At 44.1% G+C, this 26,380-nt stretch overlaps 1 protein-coding gene across 1 annotated transcript in view; it reads left to right on the top strand.

The window, feature by feature from the left end:
• Ccdc192 (coiled-coil domain containing 192) overlaps positions 1 to 17,353 on the top strand; it is a 202,746-nt gene extending 185,393 nt beyond the window's left edge. Inside the window, exon 7 of the mRNA XM_059246205.1 lies at positions 17,028 to 17,353. Coding sequence (XP_059102188.1) covers positions 17,028 to 17,314 — 287 coding nt within the window. The 3' untranslated portion in view covers positions 17,315 to 17,353. The remainder of the gene's footprint in view (positions 1 to 17,027) is intronic.
• The last annotated feature ends 9,027 nt before the right edge of the window (positions 17,354 to 26,380 follow it).

The following is a 26,380-nucleotide window of genomic DNA, read 5'->3' on the forward strand; positions in this document are numbered from 1 at the left end:
GCAATATCTTAAGCTGCCACTGGAGACAGGACTTTCTGGACTTAGGGAAACCTTCAGCACCCTTCAGGTAAAATGCAAGAGCCTGAGCCGTAGTGTGTTGGCCTGGGTGAGCTGTTGGGCTCCATTCCTACCACTCAGGAGTGCATGAGTTTGCTCTCTATTGATTTCCTATTGCAGCCGTGACAAATGATCCAAACTTAGTAACTTAAAAGAGCCCAGTTGTATTAGTTTATAGTTCTGGAGGTCAGAAGTTCAAAACAACTGTGTCTGGCCTACAGTCAAGGTGCCAGCAGGTGAGGGGCCTGTGTCCCTACTAGCAGTCCTGAGTAACACGATTCTTGGTACTTTCTAGTTTCTATAGGGCAATGACACGTCTTGGCTCTGGGTACCTTTCTTATCTTCAGAGCCAGCAGCGTAGTGTATCAGATATTTTCTCAGCACTGTGACCCGATGCCCAGCAAGGCGCCACTTAGGAAAAGCAGCTTTGTTTGCCTCAGTTGCATGACTGGGGGATGGGGAAAGAGGCATGGCCGCTGGGGTCCCAGCTGGGGCCACAGGAGCCTACACCAAAGCTTGTTACATTTTCCCAAATCATGGGGGGAGGACAAAGGAGGAGGAGAGGGGAGGAGAGAGAGAAGAGGAGGGAGACCAGGGAAGAGGAGAGGAAAGGAGGGGAGAGGGAAGGGGGGAGGGGAGAGAAAGGGAAGGGAGGGGAGAGAGAAGAGGAGGGGAGGTCAGGAAAGAGGAGAGGAAAGGAGGGGAGAGGGAAGGAGGGGAGGGAAGGGGGAGGGGAGGGGAGGGGAAATCCCTCTAGTGATTACATTAAGTCTAGTATAATGCAGGACAACCTTTCCATCTCAACATCCCCAGTTATTTTTGCAAAGGGGCTTTGCCACATAAAGTCGCATACTTTCTGGTATGGGAGTACCCTTTAGGAGTTATTCTCGACATCTTTGTGGACATGGCTGAGAAGGGCATTATTCTGCAAACCCCATATCTGTATTTCCAAAGTACTCTGCAATGCTAAGAATTATGGATGAAGCCTTCAGATCTGCCTCTGCTCAATGTTTCATAGAAATAAAAATCTCAGTAACAAATTTCAGCAATGTCACCCCACAGTGATGGAGTACTCACAAACTGGAGAATTTGCTCTGAGAGTTATGTGACAATGTTATTTGGCTGGAACAAGTCACAGTGGATTTAGTGTTCCGGACAAAAAAAAACCAACCTGAACCACCCAAATAAATTCTCTGTAACCCTCCAGCTGGTACAGTAGTTACTGCAGTTTATCATGTCTTATGCCTAATTTAAAAACAAAACAGAACTCCTGCCAAGATGGGTTGATTCTAGACCATATACCTCACCTAGGGAGCTGGTAAAGTTCATGGTAACACTGTCATCTCAGGGCTAATCCAAAGACAGAGAGGAATACATGAGTGTTAATAGGTGAGGAAGAGAAGAATGTCATGGTGTGAGGTAAAATGGTGCATATCCTTCAAATCTGTGCACAAAATACGACTGTGTCACATGACCAGGGATGTAAGTAGTATTGAGTCAGCTAAGTAAAAATTACTTTTCCCTTTTACTATGTAAATAAACAAAATCTTTTTTCTACTTTTTTTTTTTTTTTTGTCTTTTCGAGACAGGGTTTCTGTGTAGTTTTGGTGCCTGTCCTGGATCTCGCCCTGTAGACCAGGCTGGCCTCGAACTCAGAGATCTGCCTGGCTCTGCCTCCCGAGTGCTGGGATTAAAGGCGTGTGCCACCACCGCCCAGCTAAATAAACAAAATCTTAATAAACAAAAATGATGTCCTTTATCCTATCATTCTCAGAAGGAAAAAAGAAAAGGAAAAACTCTACTAACTTCTTTTGTTATTATCAAAGAATAACTATTTGAGTGCTATCATTACCAGAATATTGTTTTTCAATACTACAAGACACTAGAAACCATAAAATAGAACTCATGTACCATTGGCTGCTCTGGGTGGGTGGGTGGGGGTGCTCAGGGAATAACACAGACCCTAAAAGATGGAAACTCATCTTAATGGACTTTGAGTCCCTGCTGATTCCTTTTCCCATAAGGACAGAAACAGACCTCCACTCATTGTCTTCTTTCTTCTGTCCCTTCAGATAATCCCCTGGGTCTCTCCCTGCCTTAAATTTCCTGACCCTCCCACCAGGGTTCATTTTTACCTTTGGCTTTCTGGCAAGCAATGTTGATCATTACATTTTAGTCTTTATTTTCTTTGAAAGACCAACTACTCAGACTTTCTGAAAGGTGCTGTTGGACCTGCTCACTGGAAAAAGTAAGACATTTCTAAAACCCCCCCTTCTTCTGCATAGATTGACTCTTTCCTGGAGTAGCTCATAATGCTAAAGGTATTTACGTCTTCCCAACTGTGTTCAAGAATCCTTTCTGTAAATATCCAGTAATGACTTGAGGGCCCAAAGTTCCAGAAAGAGCAAGTTCACCCATGTGCCCTTAACTTTCCCCAGCAAAATACCTGTGCTATTGGCAAGCTAACAGAAGATGGGCACTGTGGTTTGAAGCTGAAAAGTCCCCCACAGGCTGGCGTTCTGAGCACTTCAGCCCTAGTGAGTAGATATTTGGGTGGGCTATGGAGCCTTTAGCAAATGGAGCCCGGCTGGCAGAAGTAGTTCACCAGAGTTGTGCCTTTGAAGGTGTGCCTGCCCTGCTCTAAGTCCTGGCCCCTCTGAAGGCTGCACCTGCCCTGGTCCCAGTCCAGAGCTCCCTGGTTTTGGTCTGTCACCATGGGAAGGGCGTCTGCCACACACTTGTGATGCTCCAGAACTGATCCACTGTGCCCTGCCTTCCCTACTGTGATGAACTAAAACTCTTTGAAGCTGTGAGCCAGAACCTTCTCCTTTCTTTCATCGGTTGTTTCTGTCAGGTAGTTTGATCACAATGATATAAAAGTAACTCACAGAATGAAATACGTATTGACCACCGCTGACCAGGCAATGTCTAGCTACTTAAACTTTTTCCTCAGCTTCCTTCCAACTTATGAAGATTTTAAACACACTTTCTCCCATTGAAGTTGTGGTAATTTTAATTTATGTGCTCAACTGTGTGGTGGAACCAGCTCCCACTTCTGTGACCAGGGAACTCTTGAGCAGGGAGAAATGAGAAACACTTAGATAGAAAGAGATACCTAGACAATGAGAGGTAAGATAGAAACATAGGATAGCCTTGGGAGGGCCTGGGTCCAAACCCACCAGCCCAGAACTTTATTCAAAAGGGCTTTTTATAACAATGCCAAGGGGAGAGGCAAAAGACCTCCCCCTTGCTAGATACAGCCAAGCGTAGACCCTTCCAAACACCTGGTACCCATGCCTGTGGCCCAGTCATCCTCTTTACCAAGTCCTGCTGAATAAAGCTACTAGAAAACCTCAATGGGCTCCAACACAACTGACAAGAGGCATGTTAACTAGAAAACAAAAGTGAACATGGAGAAACATGGAGACACACGCGAAGCACATGACTCTAGAGAGGGCTAGGCAGGTGCAGAGCTAAGCAAAGGCAGCAAGGCTCAGGCTTTCGAAGAGATGGGAGTTGGAGCAGGCTCTCAAATGCTGAGAGGGCACATTTCCAGAGAAGAAGGACCGTATTGTTAGAACTGTCCCAATGAAATCTGCCTCTGCTGATCTCTGGCTGGACCGGGTGTCAGATCTCCCCTGTCTTAGTTAGGGTTTCTATTGCTATGGAGAGACACTGTGACCACAGCAACTCTTATAAAGGAAAACATTTAAGGGAGGCTGGCTTACAGTGCGGAGGTTCAGTCCATTATCATCACGGTGGGAAGCATGGCAGCATGAAGGCAGACATGGTGCTGGAGAAGAAGCTGAGAGTTCTGCATCTTGATTCACAAGCAGTAGAAGGAGACTGCCACACTAGGCCTAGCTGGAGCATGTGAGACCTCAAAGCCCATCCCCACAGTGACACACTTCTTCCAACAAGGCCACACCTACTTCAACAAGCCCATACCTACTAATAGTGCCACTCTCTATGGGCCAAGCATTCAAACATATGAGTCTATGGGGGCCATTCCTATTCAAACCACACACACCTCCCAATCTTGTCTTCCTCAGAAAGGATCCTTTCTAAGCAAAAAGATGAATACCAGATGGGAAAGCTTATTTTACATGGACTGGCTTTTTACATCCTCAATGTAAATTTCCTTTTAGGTATTAATTTCATTTACAAAATGAAGAGCTGTTTCTGTTAGTAGTTTCTCTGAATAGACATCATGAAATGTGTCAAAGATTGACATTTCAGAGTGCCATAGTTAGGTTTCTGCACCAACCTATGTTAGCTCTGCAGAGACAGCTGTGATACCCAACTACCACCCTTCCCAAGTTGACACCAAGGTATCATTCTGTCTTTCTGTGACAATGCCCTTAATTCTTTGGGGGCGTATTATCTGACTCCAGCAAGCTTTAGGGATAACTCACTCATAGAATCCAGGAGGTCTTACGTTTCCACCTCAGATATGATCCTCCCTTCCTCTGCCCTTCAGAGTCTCTCTTTTCCATCCATTCCTGGTAAAGAGACTCCTCGCAGAGAACAGAGATAGATGAACCCTTCAAACATGAAAACAGAAACAGAAGCAAAACAAAGCCAACACTTTCGACTCTCTCTGGGATGCCCTGGAGATGATTTAGCCAAGTATAAACTGTTGAGATGTTTCTGGGATATAATCTAATTAAAAGAGGTCTGAGGCCATGAGGACCATGAATACGTTTAGTCAACCGGTAGTGTTTACCAGCAGAGTCCTGTCGAATAGCCAGGGAGAGGCACCAAGAATAAAACAGATGTGATCTCCCTTCTCTGGCTTTGAGAACTGAAGTTTTATCAAGAAGAGGCTTGTCTGGATGCTTACTGGCCAGCTTTTAAGGACTGAGTCAAAAGGTCAACCTACCATGCTTCACATAGGTCAGCAGAAAGCTGGCTGATCCAAGTCAGCTGTGGGGCTTTTTGAAAACACAGATTCCCTGGCACTCTGATCCATCCACCCAAGCAGAATTTCAAAGATGAAATCCTGGTTTGATGATATCCTGGGTGTCAGGTTTGGGAATCATTTTCATAGCTTCCAGATCTCAAGGAAGACTAGCAGATGAGATCCCCTAGCTGTTACATGCCTATTTTTAAAGAGAATAAACTCAGATGTGTTACATTCAGTGTTACAGGATCATGACAGTATATTTTTATTGCTGTAGAATTAATGTGCTGGCCCAGCACTCAAGAGACAGAGGCAGCTGGATCTCTGAGTTTGAGGTCATTCTGGTCTACATAGAGAGTTACAGGACAGCCATGGCTACATAGAAAGACCCTGTTTCAAAAAACAAAACAAATGAAACAAAAAGAATTAATATGACTTCCCAGTGAGAAATCACTTCACCGCTTAGAGATTAACAAAGGAAAAACTCTTGAATAATATCACGTGACTTTTTCTGGCTAATGCACAAAAGAGAACCAGCCCTGAACAGAAATCCCCATTAACATAATCAGTGTCACGGCTCCAAGTTACACTTGAGCAATTAAACCCATTTCACTGAGACAGAAATACCAAGATGAGATGGTTGCTGAGAGAAATTAGATTTACAACATAAAAATATTTGTCTTAGCTAACCATAGACAGATGGGGCTGCTTTGACCAGCAGCTGTTAATCAGGGTCATCCTGCCTGCAGGGCAGAATTACATCTTTCCTAATTTAATGACAGACCAGGACTTAATGGTGGTCCTGTCCCAGTGCTGCCCTGTGTGGTAGGGGTGGGGTGGGGGATGGGCCTAAGGGCAAGCTGTGACCAAAGCTGTCTCCTTTTGCTATGGGAATAGGGCTTCATTGGTGGCCATCTTAGTGGACAAATCTAACAGAAACATGTTCTCAGCAAACTAATCTTGTTTATGTTAGATGTCCCATATGTTTTTTCTATAGTTTCTACCAAGTCTAGTTGTGCTACTAGACTTGTTGACTGCTCCCTCTGCTGAATTCTCCTTTATGGAATTTACTTTTCTAAGCAAGTTTAGTAGATCATTTATAACATCAAACGACTACTCCAAGTTTCTCCCACATCATCAGTACTATTTTAATGCAGCAGTTAAAAGATTTGCTGGAAGAGGGGGAAATGTGCCCAGGAAGGAACCTAAGTGCCATCTTTTACTTTTTATTTTAACTTTATATTTTGAAGTTAAAATACAATTGCATTGTTTTCCCCCTTCCTTTTCTTCCCTCCAAAACCTCCCATGCCACCCCTGTTCTCTCTCAAATTCATGACGGCTTTTTCATTAACCGTTAAGGTGCGTGTGTGTGTGTGTGTGTGTGTGTGTGTGTGTGTGTGTGTGTGTATATCTAGGAATATATATATATATATATATATATATATATATATATAAAACCTAATCTGCCCATACAATGTTACTTGTATGTATATGATTTCAGAGGTGACCACTTGGCATTTGGTAACCATGCTGTGCTGGATAACCATCGATGTACTCTTCCCTGAGGATGACTATTCCCCATCCCTATTCCCAAAATTCCTTAGTTGCCTGAAGTTTTTTGTCTAGTGCTGGGACCCCATAGCATTTCTCCCTCTCATGTTAGCATGTCTGTTGGTGATTTCCTTACTCAGGCCACATTTGGGCAGCCATGTTGTTGAGATTTCATGAGTGTAGTTTCCCTGACAGTCTAAGAGACACAATCTCACAGCAGATTTCCTGTTTCTCTTAGTCTTACAGTCTCTCTGGCCCCTCTTCCATGTGTTTCCTGAGCCGTAGGTGTGGAGAGTTGTGGTATAAATCTATCAGTGGGAGCTGGTAGATTACTTGTCCTCTGAATTTTGATTTTCTGTGGTTTGCTTAAACAGTCTTCATCTGTTTCAAAAAGAATTTTGTTTGATGAGGGATAAGAATTACACTTTTCTGTTGGGTATAAGAATACACATTTAGGATGCTGTTAGGAATTATGCTGGCTTCATAAACTGGAGGTTGTAGGTTCTCCACGAAGATCCACAACCTCATTGGCTCTGAGTAGTCTGCTAGGTTTCCAGTACCAGGCTTGATTTCCCTCTTATTGAGCAGGCCTTAATTCTTACTAGAGAGCTGTTGGTTACCATCAAGATAGTGTGTGCCATGATTGCACACTAAGGGTTGTTGTGCCATGACGGCCATTGTTGAAGTCCATAGGCATCATGTAACCAAGCAGGGCTGTTAGTTGCTTTTCCTCCATTGGAGCTTGCTTGGTACTTTCTGATGCCATGAATGTCCCCAGGGAGGAGGCTTTCTGGTCAGATCCAGCTCAAGTCCTTCAAATTTTGTGTCTGAAGTACGTTTGCCTCAGCAATGAGGAATTATCTTCAACCTCTAGGAGACAACCAATGGAGCAGCAATAGCCTATAATGTGTTGGAGTCTTGGGATAGCCCTGACCAACAACTCAAAGGGGACTTCTTATGCCTGGCATTGACGGTTTTTGCTAGATCATCTGTAGCTCTTGGGGGAAGCATTGTCAGCCCAGGCAAGAAATTTTCATTCAAACTACATATGTATATTTATGCACATAGATTCATATATATATATATAATTTTAGGTAAATAAATAATAAAAATATTCCTTGTGACATTTCAGACATCCTTACATTATTTTACCCTCCTCTCTCTCTTTCTGTATTGACCTTCCTCCCTAATAAAAGCCATCTCTGCCCCATCTTTCCCATCCCCTCCTTCAAACCACTCATAGTCAGCTAGTCCCTTTCTGATAGCATCTTAACGATGCACCCACTGAGATCTCCAGGCTAGTCCTTTCCCGTGGTGATTTTGCATTGCATGTGCACTTTCTACCTGGTAGTGAGGACCTACCATATTCCAAGTACAGGAGACACAGCAGGGAAGAAGACTGTGGAGAAAGTCTGTCCATCTGGAGCTTCCACTCTAGGGAGCAAGAGACACTACAGCATGGCCAAAGTGGTCAGGTGCTGTGTGTCATTTACATCAAAGCAGTAAACCGAGGTTTGGAGTGCTCAGTAACGGGAGTTGAAATTATAAGAAAGATATCCAGGGAAGGCCTTAACGAATGAAGGAAATTTTGTAGAATAAAGACTTGAAGGAATTAAGGTGGGGAATCATGTGCATATCCAGGGTATAATAGTCCAGACAGAGGTAATAGCAAATGCAAAGGCCCTGTGGTAGGAATATGCCTTATCTCTTAGGAGTAGCAATAAGAATGATGGGGATGTAGGAGATTAAGTATTGGATTTACACTAGAGAGGAGATTGTGAGGAATAGAGACGTGTCAGGGAGGGAAAGTGGACCCAGATCACATGGGGTCTCTCTAAGCACTTGAGTTATTTAGTTTTCTTGAGATGCAAAATCATTGAAGAATATTGGATTGGGTAAGAGTACCAAGGCCTCTTGGCATAGCTCATGCTTGTGTTTGAATGGAAGCTGTCTATGTTGACAACAGACCCTGATAGCAGAAACAGCATAGATAGACGGGGAGCTGGTGGACTGCTGCAACTTTATACACTGTGAGTCAGCATTTACATAAATGATAAGCATGATGGGTAGTAATGCCACACCTTGGAGAGTCCATGAGAAGGAAGATGGGTGTCTTCAGTTCCCTTGGTTCCTTTAGCTGCTGGTATCTTACAGAGAGAGCATCTAAATACCATATTTGCAGCTAGCAGACAAGAGTGCTTTCCAGCCTCCAGGATCCCTAACTATTAACGAGGTCCTGAAAGTGTCCGTATCAACTCGACCTCTTGCTCTGGTTCTGGAGAGCTCTACAGTCCTCTGGTGACATTTGCAATGCTGCAGTCAGGAGGTCTGTACCCTTCCGAAGTTCTTCTGCTGAAAGCTAAATCCCACTCTGCTCTTGGAATCTGAACGTAACCCCTGCAGTGCTGTCCTACCCACCCTGGGAGGTCAGCTAGAAGGTGCTGTTTCTGAGGAAAGAACCATTCCCAGACACTGAACTAACAAGCTTGGAGTCTTAATCCTAGGGTTCTCATGCTTGGGACTTATTTCAAGCGAGTTTCTCTTGTATTCAAATTACCCAGCCTACAGTCTTGTTGTGGATGCCTGGGTCACATGGGCATCACATCCGCCTGGGACTCTGTTGAACACTAAAACAATGACCTCCAACTCAGTCTCTGGCCCCTGGATTTCCTGCCTTCTATCCCTGCAGTACTCTCAGACTCTCTCCTAATACTTCAGGAGGTGAAAGAGCCACATCCTTGGGGATACAGAGTCTCAATGTGTCCTTGTCTTCCAAGGCACTTAGAAAAACAGACAGATACTTTTAAGCTCTCTATTCTCTTTAGTCTAAAATTTTGTCTAATGTTTTTATTCTAAAATACAATCTTATTGTATAGATGATCATCACTATGATATACCAAAAACTGATGAATATTGCACTATATTTTAATTTTTTAAGTGACCAACCCTATTTAATAATCACGTCTGTTTGCACGGTATTTCTAATTTTTGCCAAGTCAGTTAACAAGTGCCCAACTCTAGGAGTGTTCTGAGTGTGCACAGCTTGGTAGAAGGAAATTGAACAGCCTCTGAAGTCATATGTCTGGCACCATCGAGACTAGTCTTTGTGAGCAAAGGAAAACACGGAAGCCGTAGGATGGAGTGAACTTCAGGACAATAGCCATCTGTGTGTTTGCCGGTAAAATACAAGAATACGGGGGGGGGGGGGGGGGCACCGCATTTCTTTCAGAGAATTTCCATTCACACACAAATGATTATTAAGAAAGATAGAAAACTAGGAAGGTTTTTGTTTCTTCATTTTTTTTATTTAAGTGGGCGAGGCATATGCCTGTGGGTGTGCCAATCGGGAAGCCCGAGAATGACAAGGGGTAAGCCTGGACTCCCCGGCGGTTGTTGACAAGCATATACAGCTCTCAAAACCAGCCCAGAGTGACTCAGAGTGATGGGCATTTGTTCAGAGGAGGATGCTGGCACAGTCTTGGAGGCTGAACAGTAATCCTGGGTGGTTCTAGGATGAGGTATTTAATCACCTCAACGCTAAGAGTCTTTCTTATTGAGTAAATACTTGGCAGGCTCAGCATCCGCTTGAAAAACAAAGAGAAAAATAAACTGCCATAGTGAGGACCTATTGGGGGTGTTTGTTCATGCTAATCTTGACTGTCCTTCAGGGCTTCATGGGGCTGCCTATCCCCTGCCCCATAGCACGGCTGCAGGAGCCAACATCACATAGTATCCATGCTCTGTGTGCAGGGACCCAATCATTAATTGCTAGAAAAAAAAAAATGAATGAGCTAAATATGAGTGTAGAAGATACTCATGTCCCAGATCAAAATAAAGTGCCACATGGTTGGAGGTATTTGATTCACAAATCAGACAGTGGTACTCAGCTCAGTAAGTACTTAGAGGTGACAGCAGTAAAGGAACTTGAAAGGGACATTCCTCTTCAGCAGAGGATGTTAAAAAGCAACAACAAAGTCTTTCCCACCATTCGCTGGGCCTCCATTCAACATGATAAGAACTCCTGTACTCACAAACTCATGTTCCCGTGTTCTAGGTCTTCCGATCTAATATAGCGCTGCACAGCACTGGGTTTGCCCTGCCCCCATCCCAGTCTGTCCAGGACAGCTTTGTATCTGTCCACTGTCTCTATAAGTTCGTAGCTGCAGTGACAACACGATGCAGACTTTATCCGTTGGTTACAGTTCCGTGGCTAACATATGAAAAGTCTGAGGGACTCCAGATTAGAGGATCGCTGTTTGTGAGGCTTTTCAGAATTCCTATAGTGGCTACAAAAAAAAAAATCAGATTACCCTCTCCAACCCTCAGGCTCTAAGACATTTCTTTAAATGTGGTTCCCCCTGCTATAATCTACTTAGTTATTATCGGTTACTTTTGTGTAATTCTTGTGGGTCACACTGCTAAGAGCATGGTGACTGTGAGATTATGAATAAAAAGGTGGAAATGCCAAAGGCACAGGTCACAGTTCTGCTAGCCTCTGGTCCTTCCAGGCCGACAGAGAAAAGTGAGCAGCTCAGGCCAGATGCGAGAACGCTCCTGTACTTCCCACTCTTAACCTTGCTGAACATGCCCGACTTCCACCACCCATGGCTTGCCTACTTTCATTGTTGAGACAGAATGCCTGGCAAGAATAACTTCAGGAAGAGAGGATTTGTATTGACTTGGGATTTCAGAGCATTATTTAAGCCATGCACGTGGGCATGCACATAGACAGAACACTGCGGCTGTAGGAGCCTCGGGAGGAAGTGGCCATACACTTCATAGCAGTCAAGAAGTGGGAAGCAAAAAAGAAGGGACTGGGGACCAGATACAGCCTTGTACAGTATGCCCTCAAAGACCTACTTCCTCCAAATATGTCCTATGTCCTAATGTTTCCAGAAACTTCCAGAAAAGAAACACCAACCGCTGGGGGTCAAGCGTGCAACACGGGAACCTGTGGGAGATAGCTCACACTCGGGTGATAAACTGCCTCATCTTTTCTTTGCTGCAATCGTTAGCTCTCAGTTTTAGTCCTCTTTATGTCTTTCTGCCCCTTTGGGGCTCAGAATTGAGCCTGTGGCCTTGTGCATGCAGGCAAGCATTTTCTCTTCACTGAGCTACAGTCTCAGCCCATTCGCCTCTACGTTAAGTACATGCAGACAGAAAGAGAGAAAATAATGAAAGCTGTTGTATGATGACAGAAACCTCTGCAAGTGTGACAGGTTCCTACTCCAGCTGTGGCTAGTCGGGTCTGTGCCTCTCTCGCAGGGAGATGTGCCCTTGCCTGTGGCTGTCTCTGTCTTGGTCTGGAATGAAACTCTCGGTATGGAATGAAATCTTGGTTACCTGGTCAGATGGCAGACCCTCCATGTCCAAGCAGCCATGGCTTTGGAGGTGGGGTTATCGATCTGTTGGCGGAAGTCTGGGGAAAATGGCAAGAGTTTGAGATTTGGGACATGTAAGCTGTCGGGTGGGACCCTGGAGGACATTGTCCCTTCCTGTTACAAATGAGAGATTACTGTTCAGGGAAAGGAAAAGTCGTGATTAATAGTTGAGTTCAAAAAACAACCTAGGGTGGCCTGAGTCAGTTTTCAAGACATCCTGATTATACATTCCCTCGCTTTGATGAAGAGTTTTAAAAGGTGGTTTTTATGTTGTTTCTTTCTTTCTTTCTTTCTTTCTTTTGCCATTTTGGACAAGTAGACACAGCTTAACTGGGAGGGTGGCTCAGTGCATCGAGTGCTCCCCAGAACCCACGGAGAGCAAACATCTGTAATGCCAGCACTCATTCCATGAGATGGGAGGCAAAGACATGAGAGCCTCTGCAAGCCCACAGGATAGCTAGTGTGGACTACACAGCAGAATGGCACACCCCGAGACCCTGTCTCAAACACAGTAGAAGGCAAGCAACAAGAGCTGAGGGTGTCCCCCGACCTTCCCATGTACCCCATGGCACATGCATATCCCCCCACCCCAAGAAACGGAACAGATATTTTTGTGTTATGTGTCTAAAGAAACTGCTTAACAATGAACTGACTTGTATAAGAAATTTCCCTTTTGGCATACGTACTCATTAGCTTGTCTCCTTATCAGCATCTTCGTTTCATTCAGAGAAACAACGCAGAGCAGATCTTAAAGTGTTTCGTCTGCTCCCCTTTTCTCATCTTTCTAGTCCTTGTCTAGTCCTTTTCTAAGTGTCAACTTCCTGGGCCACAGATTGAATTATGCCTTTCCCCAAACTCTATGTTGAAGGCCTGCCTTCCAGCACGACGATTATGTGAAGTGAGCATGATGGGAATTGGGCTTGGATGAGGTTATGAGAATAGGGCCCTTGTGATAGATATTATCGCCCTTGACAACAGACACCGGTAGCTGGAGAGATGGAACAGCAGTTGAGAGAATGGATGGCTTTTCCAGAAGACCAGGGTTCAATTCCCACCACCTACATGGCAGCTCACAATGACTTGCAACTGTAGTCCCAGGGGACGTGACACCCTCTTCTTGCCTCTGCAGGGACTGCATGCACATGGTACACAGACACACATGCAGGTAAAACACCACTATACATAAAATTTAAAAATAAAAATGTTTTTTGGGTATGAATGCACATACCTGTAATCCCAGAATTTTGGAGGCTGAGGCAGGAGGATCATGTGTTTTAGTTCAGCCTGAGCTATCTAAGACCCTGTGTCAAAGACAAAGGAGAAGAGATTCTATTGAACTTACAGTCTCTCACCCCACCATAGAGACATAGAAGGAGGCCATCTACAATCCAAGAAGGTTTTACTAGAGCCCAACCATCATGACCTAGAATATCCCACCTCTGGAACTATGAGAAACAATGGCCATTGCCTGAGACACCCAGTGTGTGATAATTCGTTAAAGCATCTGAGGTCCACTGTATCTTTCCATCTCTCTTTCTCTCCCACCTTCTCTCTCTGCTGTCCTCTTTCAGAGCAAGAATACAGATGTGCTATCTAATGTCACCTAGGGAAGGCCTCCCATTGCAGTAGTTTGTCCCTTTGTCGTTAGAAGCAGGCGACCAAGGTATTCATCTATAATGCTGCATACTCCAGTTCTCTTCAGACTGTCTAAACCTTTCACTGTCTCTCCTTTCACTTATGTTAGACAGAAAGAAGGCGGTGGGGGAGAAGGAGGAAAGAAAAGAATGAGAGAGACCCATGTGCCTTCTGGAGCGGTACTGCACTCTGGTTTTCATTTCACATGTCAGTTTAAAGACAAGGTGGGGATAGAAAAATTTGATAGAGGGGTCAAAGTGGAAAGTGGTAGCAGCCAAACACATCCAAGGTAAGAGCTCCGGAGACACCTTCTCCACCCAGGCTGCCAAGCTTGGCTGCTCCACCCTGCCGGTAGCCTGTACCCACTCCCCTCACCTTGCTGTGGATTTTCTTTTCCTTTTCTTTTTCTTTCTTTCTTTTTTTTTTTTTTTTTTTTTGAGACAGGGTTTCTCTGTGTAGTTTTTGGTACCTGTCCTGGATCTTGCTCTGTAGATGAGGCTGGCCTTGAACTCACATAGATCTGCCTGCCTCTGCCTCCTGAGCGCTGGGATTAAAGGCCTGTGCCACTGCTACCCTGCTGCAGATTTTCATCTCATTCTATCAACAACTGTTGAACCTTACTTCAGCCCATAAGAACCCATTCCAAATCTGCATTTCCATGCATCCACCCCCAGAGGACATAGAAAAATGATCCATCGAGAGTGACCAATCCTCCCTCCCAAATAACGCCTGTGAGAACTAAGTAGATAAATACAGTCTACAAGTTAGGCCGCCACCTGGATCTCACCGCAGGAGATGCCTGCCCAGCACTACTCAACAGAAACATAAGAGGTTCACAGACTCAAGCCATGCAATTCAAACTTCTTAGTAGCTACACTTTTAAAGTTAGAACACGTGAATGCAATAAATTTCAATAGCATGTTTTTTTTTTCTGTTGCAAGATAGCCAAAATATTGCTACTTCAATAATAATCAACAAAAATTGAGACAGTTCACATTTTTCCAAGCTAAGTGTTCCAAAATGACTGTGTCACAATGATAGCATATCTCAACTCAGAATAGCCACATCCAGTTGCTTATTGGTCGTGTGTAGTTACGGTAGTTACCAGAACAGCTCTGGCCAGATATAAAAGGTAGGGCCCTGAATGTCAGCAGCTAGGAAAAGCCCCTGCTGTATAGGCAGCTTCTACTGGGCTGGAGGGCATATGACCTCCACAGAGACAATGAACCAAGTAATTCTTTAAACTGTAATACTTTTAAACTATTCTTTGAAAAACATACATTAATTTTTTTGTCTCTGTGTGTCTGTCTGTGTAAATCTATCTTGTGTGTGTTCCAGTGCCTGTGGAGGCTGGAAGAGGGTATCAGATCCCCTAGGAACTGGAGATGCAGGAGGTTTTTAGCCTCCAGACAGGGATGCAGATGAGCAGTGTGTGCTCTGGACCACTGAGTGTCTCTCCAGCTCCTTTTGTTTCTCTATAACCTAAGAGAGATGAACAAGTCATCACACCCTTCAATACTAACATTAGGATTCCAAATAATGAGAACCAAAGTTTCCCAGACAGTTTTAAAAATTTAGTAATTTGCCAATAATAATTTCTAAGATTAGAAAATGGCTTGGCATCTTCTTGTCACTTTTGTGACCCACAAAGATGCTATACATTGTGCCTTAGGTGCTCAAGCTTCTGCCGGAGACCCTTCAGGGAAGTGCTAATGGCCACCACATTTTACTCACTAATGAATTCGGGTGATTCTTTACTTGAACACGGTTACACACATATACACACATACACACATACACACATACACACATGCACACACACAGAGAAAGAGAGAGAGAGAAGAGCAGGTATGGGTCTACAGCAGTAGTAGGGGTGTGTGTGTGTGTGTGTGTGTGTGTGTGTGTGTGTGTGTGTGTGTTAAGAGTCTCACTCTATATCCCTAAGTGGTCTAGAACTCATGGCAATGCTCCTACCTTATCCCCCTGAGTTCTAGAAATAAAGGCATGAGCCCTCACACAGGCATGTATAGAAAGCCTGTTTATCCATAGCTGGCAATAGTGTATCAGATGCGGTCCTTGGGCTTTTCTTCACTGGGGTTGGAGAAAACAATGGGCTTTCAGTTATATTAGATCAACCATCGAAGCCACATACTGGGATGCTATTGGCTCCATTACCCCTAGACTGATGTCCAAGCCCGTGACATCTCTTACTATTTATATCTAATATGTCTGGCTTTTCCATAGCTCAGAGAAATTTGATGATGAAAATTTTAAGTAAATAGGATGGCACTGTGGGAGTCCAGCTCCTATCTTTCCCACCTTTTCTGGGGTTCTTATGAGGAGGAGAGAGGGCTAAGAAAATATTAGATAGAGAGACCTAGTTGACGAGAAGAAAGACAGAAACACAGGATAGCTTCAGGAGGGCCTGGATCACTACCCAATGGCCTTTTCCATTTATTCAAAAGGGCTTTTTATAACAACGCCAAGGGGCGGGGCAAAAGACCTCCTCCTTGCTAGATCAAAACACACCACAAGTGTAGACCTTTCCAAACACCTGGCAACCACGCCCGTGGTCAAATCATCCCCTTATGCAGGCCTGCTGGGTAAAGCAAGCTCAGATTCTCTGACCCTGAGAAAGTTCCCACTAGATAGCCTCTATGGGCTCCCACATGGTACTTCTGAGGTCTAATAAGATGATGTTTACTTTACAGACGCCACATTTTTTATGGGTAGTGAGATTCATTTTCCAGGACTATTGGGGCCAGTGATGCATCCTCCATCTCCTTGTTGGTTCCTCCTTACCCTTCTTCTGTTCTTCATCCTTAGCTCAGAGATTCACCAAGGGTCATGATACTGAAGAAATTTTGATGTCCTAGAGGATGCTTAATTTGATTTTAAAATGCCTAAAAGAACTGAACCTCTGTGATGGATCCCATGCAAGCAATTCCCTGCCTGGGCTCAAATTCTACTCCTAGCAACTCCGATGCTTAGACTAGGAAGTTAGTCTTTCTACATTATATTACCATCTCCCCCAAAAGGAGCAAGGGCAAAATGTGTTCTTGTTTTTCAGACACATAAACATCAAATTTGAAGCGTGTTTTCCTTTATCCCAGTCATTCCTCTTGTGAATGATTCTTTGGGGAAAGGAAAAGATGAAGCCTGGCATGGTTGTTGTTGGGATTTGTCTTTCAAGGTCGGCTCATTCCCACAGTTAATTGAAAGTTAAACGCATATAAAAAAAATAATAAAATTAGAAGTTGGCAAGGACTGACTCTGGTCCCTCTCCAGAGACTTCCAAGTTCTTCTTTCACGAGCACCCTGAACCCTTCTCCTCACGGGATCTAAATTCTGTTCTCAGTGTGTCTAACCGGATGATGTAACATCTGGGCCGCCTCTGGCGAACGTGAGAAATGAAGCGCTTTTCATCTTCCCTCTCTCTGAGCTCTGGGAACTCCGAGGAAAATGACTCTCCTCTTGTGTTTGTTCTTTGCCTGCTTTAGCGTCGAACTCCGTGGAAGTGCCCTATGGAGGTCTCCCCCCTGTGGAAGAGGGCGACAGAAAGATTAGCCTCATTATGGAGCTATCCACCCAGCTTTCCCTACAAACTGAGAAGATCACTCAGCTCGAGGAAGTTTTAGCAGAAAAGGAACGGAAGATTGAGGAGCTGGCAGCCACGCGCAGTAGCCAACTGTTCCAAGCGGAAGCGAACCTTACAGAAGATTTACAAGAAGTCCCCACTGTATGTGTCGATAGGAGTGTTCCAGTGGCCTCGAAGAAGGAGTTGTAGATTTCCTATATGATAATAATTAAAGTTTAGTGTCATCAAGGTGGAGTCCAAAATCTAAACAGCCAGTCAAATTCGAGTTTACAAGTTTGAGTATCACCTACAGTGTTCGTGCCGGGAGAAATCTGTAGAAAGGGGGGCATTCAGAAGCAGACCCGGAAAGTGTCTGCCACTCAGCAGTGGCCACCGAGCTACACAGCAGTAGAAGGCTGTGTCTTTAGACACTCCTGGTTAACAGTGGGTGAGGGAAGAACACAAAACCAGGCAGCTTGCTACCATCCTCTCACGAGAAGTTTGCCACACTTGGAAGGAAGGATGCTAGGTGTCCCTTGGTGCAGCAGAAGCTGGGTTGGAGGGCCTGCTTCACGTTGGGGAAGGTTAGAGCAGGGAAGAGTGAAATCATTGCCCAGCAAGTAAATAGCCATGAGGTCTGTCCTTTCATGTCCTCTCAAGTTTATTTCTTTATGGCCTGAATTTTATGAGCATTAGCAAAGGTAGAAACAAAATAATGCTGAAGCAATTTTCAAAAATGAATCAGAGCTGTAGTCCTTTGGGAAAAGGTTCTGGGCAGTATCTCCCTGGGAAAAGACACAACACTGATTTTTTATCCCCCCCCCAGGAGAAAAGAAAAATACACACTTCTGTTAGGACAACCACATTGCTGTGAGCACTGTAAAATAATGGCAGAGAAAACAGCATCATTGGCACAGGGGGGCACCCTGTAATTAATGGACTACAAGGAGTCCTGTTATGTCCCCTTCCCACTCAAATGATCCATGTCCTACCCAAAGGGCGCTAATGAGGAGATTTCAGAACTTAACTCTCCTAGTGAACCTCATGATAAGCAGTATTGGCGGACTTCTGAGTGTGGCTGTATTGCTACAAGTTAATCCAATGCATCCAGTTTAACAACTAGGCATCAGAATCCTGTCCGCTGAGCACAGCACTAGACGTCAGAAACAGGGCAAACCTAAGAATCAGCTTGGATAAGCAAGGTGCTCATAGACACAGAAGGGTCTCCTTAACTGTGGTGATTTTATAGATGGAAGGGCAGAGAGGACATGAGGGAGTCCGGGGACAGGGAGGCTGCCTGCTTGCTGGAAAAGAGGGCCTCACATTTGATGAGTGGTTGGCATGACTGCATAGGCCTGGCCTCCAGTGTTGGACCTGATAGACACATTTTAATAAGTCATAGATTTCCTGGTGAGTATAGTCCAGGTAGACAACATTAGGCAGGCTTCAAACTCTGATTTTATACTTTCACTCCCTGATTCATGGACAAACGCTCCTTGCAAGCTGAGATGGGACCAGTGCTATTAAAAGAGCGCAAGATCTGATTGTATGTCCCGACCACCTACAAGACAATTTCTAAACCAGAGTGCCTGCCCTGCCTTTCCCTTTTCCTTTTCCTTACCCCTTTCCTCTTTCCCTTCCTTTCTCTTTTCCTTTATCTATGAAGGAGCTCATGGAGCTTTGTACAGGCATATGACGGCTTTGAGATTCCAGATAGTCATCAAAAGAAAAATACAAAATAAGTTTTTAAAAAACTGTCCCACCAGTAATTTAGGTTTTCACGCTGAGCTATAATCCCCCTGTATTTGAACATAACCTCAGCTTCATATATAATGGCTACGTGTGTGTGTGTGTGTGTGTGTGTGTGTGTGTGTGTGTGTGTGTGTTTGTGCCTGTGTCTGTAAGTCAGTGTGTGTGTGTGTGTGTGTGTGTGTGTGTGTGTGTGTGTGTGTCTGTAGTGTGTCTGTATCTGTGGTCTGCGCCTGTGTTTAATGTCAGAGATGAGACCAACTCAAAACTTACTGGTCATGAGTACAGATCTCAAAAAGCAGCTCAAAGCTGTTGTTCGAGTCTTAGATGGTCTTTTAATAAAAAACACAAAGCCGGATATCAGGGTGAAAGTTGAAAGATCAGAGAAGCAGAACAGCCAGCCACTAGTTCTTACCTCTACGAAATCCTCAGCCTAAAGAGAGAGAGAGAGTTCCTGTTTCCTCACGCCTTATATACCTTTCTCTGCCCTACCATATTATTTCCTCGGATTAAAGGCATGTGCACTTCCCAAGCAAAGGCATGAGATCTCAAGGGCTGGGATGAAAGGTGTGTGCCACCACTGCCTGACCTCTATGTCTAATCTAGTGGCTGGCTCTGATCCTCAGGCAAGTTTATTAGGGTACACAGTATATCACCACACAAAGAACTTCTCTACCTTTTCTGAGGTGCCTACATCAGCCCTACAGAATCGGCTTCAGACATCCCTTCTCTCTGGAACCTTCTCATCACCCTATGCAGCACGATCGCCTTGGTTTGGCTTCCTGATCTTTAACACCAGCTAAATATGCCAGCTGTGGCCATAAGGTTGTGCCCATTGGCCCTGACACAACAGTGGTGCTGATGGTTGGCATCTCCTCACTGTGTGTTTATGAGAGAAAGCTCCAGATCTTTACCTTCTGAAAAGAGTGGAGTGTTCCCCAAGACAAGCCATCAACTTCTCATTTTGATATACTAACGCGATAACCAAGGTTCTCCCCTCTCTATTTTATGAAAGATTGCCTTGAGCCCCTGGGACACTGAGGGGGATAAGGAAGGAAGAGAGAACAAGACAGGAAGAAAATCCCACCACAACCCACATGGGCCTGTGCTAACTTCTACATCAACTTCCTGGTTAGTGGTCAGACAAGCCCCCACATGAAAGCAGCCGCACCATGGAGATAAGTAACAGGAACTGCAGACCTGCAATTAATGATTAATTGAGCCCGTCACCTCTACAGATCCACACACGCCAGCCCTTCGAGTTTAGCATCAAGGGTCACGTTAGTCTGAAAAGCCATCTTTATAAGAAGTTGATCTTGATTCAGGTCTGGGTCACCTTCAAATCTGAAGGTGGGAGGGCATTTGGCCTAAACATAAATAGGCTAATCTGTGCTGATGTGACATTTTGGTAACAAGAATTCTTTCAATACCCGGGACATATGGAGCAGGGGAGACACTGGCCTCTGAGCAGTTTCTAAGAGAAAAATTCACATTCCCAGCTGAATCCCTGGAAGCTCAGGGGCTAGCTATCCTGGTTTTTAAAGCAGTAGGAAAAATAAGCAACAACAACAAACAAACAAACAAAGAGATGTTGCCACAAGAAAAGGTAGAAAGCTGAGACCAATACCCAAGGGTGTCCTGTGACCTCTACAGGCATGTTATGGCATACCCCTGCCCACACTCACACAGAGGATTACAAACACATCATACACACTTTATATATACACACACATACAAAGTAACCATCAACATAACAAAATTCAGAGAATAAAATATTTCATGAATAATTAGAGACATTTTCTAATACTCTAAAAACATTTCTAGAAATATGCAGTATTAATTAATCTTTTCATTAATCAGGAGCTTCCTCCCTCCCCCCAGAAAATTAAATTGAATAAGGAGATATATAGTCAATTTAGGTAAACGTTGGAATTAACAATCATTTCATTTTATTATTGTAGTCAAATGCTCCCAAACACATTCATTGCAAGACAAAATTGCTTTAAAGTACTAGACTTTAACAATGAGCAGAAATCAAGTCATTGGCCCAAAAATACAAATGAGGATTCATTTTGATAACTGCAAAGAAGCCACTATTTTTAAAAGTCTGTCTAAATGCATTTCTGGGAAAGAAGAAATTCAACCAAATTATAATTATCTGCTACACTGTGCTTTTTTCCCCAATCCATTTTCTTCTACATTATGATAATATAAAGAATTCTTCCTTTAGCAAAATGAATAGAGAAATGTTGGCAAATTCTGTGAGCCTAAGTCAAAATACTATTTACTTGGCAATTAACAAGTGTAAGGACAGTTGGGCAGTGGGTGGCACAAGCCTTTAATCGCAGCACTTGGGAGGCAGAGGCAGGCAGATCTCTGTGAGTTCAAGACCAGCCTGGTCTAGAAAGAGAGTTCCAGCACAGTCAGAGCTGTTACACAGAGAAACTCTGTCTTGAACAACCAACCAACCAACCAAACAACAACAACAGTAGCAAAATGCAATCAAGTGTAAGGATGGCAAGGATGAAACCATCCCCCAAATATTTTCTTTTATTTATGTGGGGAGCAGATGAAGCGCTGAGTGAATGGATATTGTTGACATAAGCACAGCCATGTCGAGGACCCCAGTGGCTCTGATCCATGGGAATGGCAAGGCCTTCCCCAAGACAGGCTCAGAAGAGAGCAAAACCTTACCCTGGTCCCTGGTCCAAGCACTGCATGGGAAGTATCAACAAAAGCTTCTTCCTCCAGGTTGACTGCAGCCTGAGACTGCTCCCCCACAGACACCCCTACTGAGATGAGCTCACCTGCCTCCTACCTCAGCTGTGAATAGTGTGCTGAGAGATCTGGTCCTGGCTGCTGCTGCATAGCCATCAGAGCACATGGCCCACCCAACCCCCACATCTTCATTCCCTGTCATCTCAGAAAAAGGTCAATCTCAACGCCATGCAGGTCCTAGCAATTTTATTATTTTGTTTTTATTCCATGAATGTGGATATTTTGTCTGCATGTGTGGCTGTGTACCATGTGTGCCCACTGTCCACAGAAGCCAGAAGAGGGCATCAGATCCCCTGGAACTGGAGTTACAGACGGATGTGAACCACCAGGTAGGTGCTGGGAATCAAACTCGGGTCCTCTGGAAGAGCAACCAGTTCTCTTAACCACTGAGCTATTTCTCCAGTGCCCACACCAAGTACTTAAAAAAAATAAAATGAAGATTTATTTTTATCTTGAATTATATGCATATGTGTGTGGTCTGTGTGTGGGTATATGCCTGAAGGTATCTCAGACTCCAAAGGAAGATATCCGGTCCCCTGGACCTAGAGTTACAGGAGGCTGTAAGCTGCCTAATGTGGGTGCTAGAACAGAGCTGGGGTCCTCTAAAAGAGCAGAGTGCATTCTTAAACATTGATGCATCTCTCCAGTCCTTAAATTGCTTTTTCGAAGACTTAGAAAACCAATGTTTACAATTCAAAAGGTCTGATCATACTGACTTGGAATTTGAAAAAAGAACTGGAGCAAAGCCCAATGATAAAAGTGTAGACTTAGCATGCGTGAGTCCTTGAGTTCAAATTCTAATAGGAAGGGAGAGAGGGAGGAATGGAGAGAGGGAGGGGAGAGGGAAGAAGGGAGGGGAGGAAAAGGGAGAGAGGGAGGGAGGGAGGGAGGGAGGGAGGGAGGGAGGGAGGGAGGGAGGGAAAGAAAACTAGTCAAAACTACAAAGAATAAATAATTCTTACAACAAAAATTTTGGTTAAGATTTCCCAGACACAGGAGAGCATTCCCGTTAATAGAGGAGAACTGAGTTCAAGTAGGAAATGATCTTTCTAAAATAAAAGGATGCGTGTGCTAGGACAAAGTTCACAGCAGAAAACAGGACGAGTCACAGAGTTTCCCACACCTAATGAAATTATGGTTTTAGGGTAAAACGAAACAGAACAAAACAAAAACTGTGCTGGTTTTCAGATCCCCAGGGAACACATCTCCAAAGCCAGATACTCAACACACATCTCATAGCCTGAGCCTTTGGTGGGAGGGCCTGAGTTGTCTGACTAGCTCCATTTTGAGCATGTACATATGGTTTTTGTTTGGTTGCTGTTTGTTTGTTTACTTAGCAAAGACTGACCCTTAACATTCAGCACATTCAGTGCCAATAATATCGAGTCCTGTTCTTGAATAGAAAACCACATAACATGTTCCGATAACATATTTTTTATGTATATAGAGAGTTACTATGTAGCTCAGGCTGGACTCCAATTTACGATTCTCTTGTCTCAGCCTCTCCACTGTTGGGTTACAGATTTGTTATCCGGTGTCAGTTTTTTTCATAGAATGGAGCTATCCCAACAATGATGGGAGCCCAGTGAGGAAAAGAACAACCTACCACCAGCTGTTTGCTCTGTGTGGGTTAGGCTAGCAAGCTGCAGCTCCCATCCAAACGCTGATGCTACCTCAGCCTTCTAGTGGTATGCTTTGTAAAAAGGATGCCCCATGCCTAGTTGCTGCTGAAAACAATAAATAAATAAAAAGTGACATCAGCAGAAGCTCATGGCCTTGTCAGAGACCTGCATTGAGAACAATGAACTGACTGTAAAAGTGTAATTGATATTTTCACAGTACTTTACAATGAATGGCAATATTTTCAAATTGAATTGTTTTGTTCTTACACATTTATTCTTACAAAAACGGTTTTGGTGAGATAACAAATCCTAAACTTATTACTAGAAAATGCCACACAGGACCAAGACACACAGCCCTGGGCAATTACACCTTTCATCACTCATCCCACCCCCACCCACACGCCACCCCTGCGTAGTTCTATCACAGAGATCTTCCTTGTCTTTCTTCTCTCTCAAGTCAATCTCTATTCCACTTTTAGGAAAAGAAGTTTCCACAGGTACCTTCTTTATCAAACTTGATCCACAACAATAGTTTAAAGACAAAAAGCTGCTCACGATTAGTTAATCAACTTGTTTGGTTCACTGACGAAAATGTTTGGGGGTTGCAGAGTTTAGCTAAGAGGTAGAGTGCTTGCCTAGGATGTATGAAGACCCTAGACTCAGTGGATCCTAACACAAGAAAGGAGAATGGAAAGGAGGGAGGGAGGGAGGGAGGGAGGGAGGGAGGGAGGGAGGGAGGGAGAGAAGGATTGGCTTCGGTTTATTCATTGGGCTTTGTTTTGTTCTAAAATAAATATTCCTATGAAGAGTAAATGCAGCACTCTACAGTTTACACAGGGTCCCACCACCCTCTATTGTCTTAGCCATGCCTGCTTAAGACAGTTGTCTTACCTGCCTGGCCCTGTAAGTAAATGGTTCTGTCACCCCTGATGAAATCCAGTTGTATAGTGTGTTGTAAATTGGTACTGTCATAAATTTCAGTGTCTTGAGCTTTTGGCTCATGATTGAGTTATATACATATAAACTCAATATATATTCAAAATGAGTAAATTATGTGTCAGACTCAAGGTTAATGCACATCCCAAACTTATGACAGGGAAAGAACAGACATAGAAGAATATCCCTGACCGAGAGTCCAGGGATATTACGTCTTCCTCATCCACACACGACAGCAACTGAGTCTTCCTGAATGCTTGTGCTCACGGAGTGCAATTCTACCTGTGAATGCTATTTGCCCCACACGACAGACACAGGTAAGTAGGTGAGTGAACATCACCAGGCCCGGTATTTTCTGAAGGCAGGAAGAAGCCTCCCTCACCTACAGACCTCCATTCTCACTTACACAAGCATAATCGAGGGGCGATACTTACCTTCAACCTGGATGGAAATGGAAGGAGGGACGGCGTCTTCATGCAGCATATCAGAAAGCGAAGGAGTAATACATTTTGCCTCCACTGGTTCTGATGACTGTGAGTTAATGTATTTCCCAATACAGACAAGAAAACTGACAAACTACAGCCATGGGCCAAATCTGGGTGCTACTGGATTTTGCAAGGCCTGAGAGTTTTGAATGTTCTGCATGTTTTTTTGTTTGTTTTTGGGGGAAGGGGTTTCGAGACAGGGTTTCTCTGTGTAGCTTTGCGCCTTTTCCTGGAACTCACTTGGTAGCCCAGGCTGACCTCGAACTCACAGAGATCCGCCTGGCTCTGCCTCCCAAGTGCTGGGATTAAAGGCGTGCGCCACCACTGCCCGGCCTGCATGTTTTAAATGATCTTATTCTAAACAGAGCAGAGTTTGTGACACCAAGTTACATGAAATTCAACACTTACTGTTTATGAATCATGTTATTGGAATACAGTAATTCTCATTTGATTAGACAATAAGCAAATCTAAATTACTTGCTATCTGACAGAAAAAGCTTGCTGACCCGTGGCCTAGAGCAATGAGATGAATTGTTCAGTTAAATGGACAGTGTGTTCAGAAGCAGGGCTGAGGCTTACTTTTTTATTACAGGATGGGTATACTTTATATTCAGAATACAAACCTTTCTATTCATATTTATTCTCAACAAACATCATAAGAAAAATATATGACCAAGAGTCCCACATCTCACTGAACTTTGGTTAAAATAAGTAAATAAATATTAAAAAATAAGCTTAGCCATCTTTTACTATTCTGTATCAAAAATCTTTCCTTCTGGATTATTGATACTTCCTTCTCTCTGTCTGTGTTCCATTCTATTCCTACATTAAGAGGTGGTTTGCCTTGGCCTCCTATGCGCAGAACTCTGTGGCAGAGGGAAATGAGACGCTAATCCAGAGACTCTACTCCAGGTCCTTATTCTAAAGCCCAAGTCAGTTAGGAAAAAGGAAGACTGAAAACATACCTCTGAGAGGAGCATGAGGAGACAGGGGTTCGTTTCCTCTAGCCATTCCTGCACCTTGTCATGGCTATAGGACACGAAAGGAGCTGAGAGGGGCTGGCTCCATGGGATACCATATGGGGCAGATTCTAAGGCCCTGGACATAGCCCCTGCTGAAGTTGCATACCCTGGTGTGGCTTGGATGTGGCCAGCAGCAGATCTTACAGGACCACAATGCCTAGGAGGGCAGAGGATTGAGTATCATTATGTGACAGAGAAGGTATTCAGAACCCTGGTATGAGGCCAGGCAGTGGAAGACCCTGGATGACTTATTGAAGTTCCTGCCCCCATGGTAGGACTAAGCTCAGGATCAATAGGATCCTTTTAAGGTCAAAAGGAATCCACACAGGTTTGACTTTTTCTCACTGAAGTCTACATGAGCTGTACTGTTAACACTTCTATTCAAAATGCAGCTTGAACGGACACCACACCTTTATCTAAACATTTTTGTAGACTCCATCCTTCCATTAAGTTCTGCTTCACAAGAAGTTTCTGGAAACCCAGTGAGACATCATGCTTTATTTCACAAACCCATCATATTGGTGAGTCAAGACCTCAGCTGGCCATTCTCACTTTGAACCCGGCCATGCTATGGCTACACACCTTCCTGTCCATCTCTGTGGACTCACGCTGTAACACAGTCTTCTTTTGTAACTTCCCAAAGCATAGCCAACTGAGTTGATTGTATTAACAAAATTTTATCAA

Source organism: Peromyscus eremicus, chromosome 19 (genome assembly GCF_949786415.1).
Source record: "Peromyscus eremicus chromosome 19, PerEre_H2_v1, whole genome shotgun sequence".
In the NCBI taxonomy this organism is placed as follows: Eukaryota; Metazoa; Chordata; class Mammalia; order Rodentia; family Cricetidae; genus Peromyscus; species Peromyscus eremicus.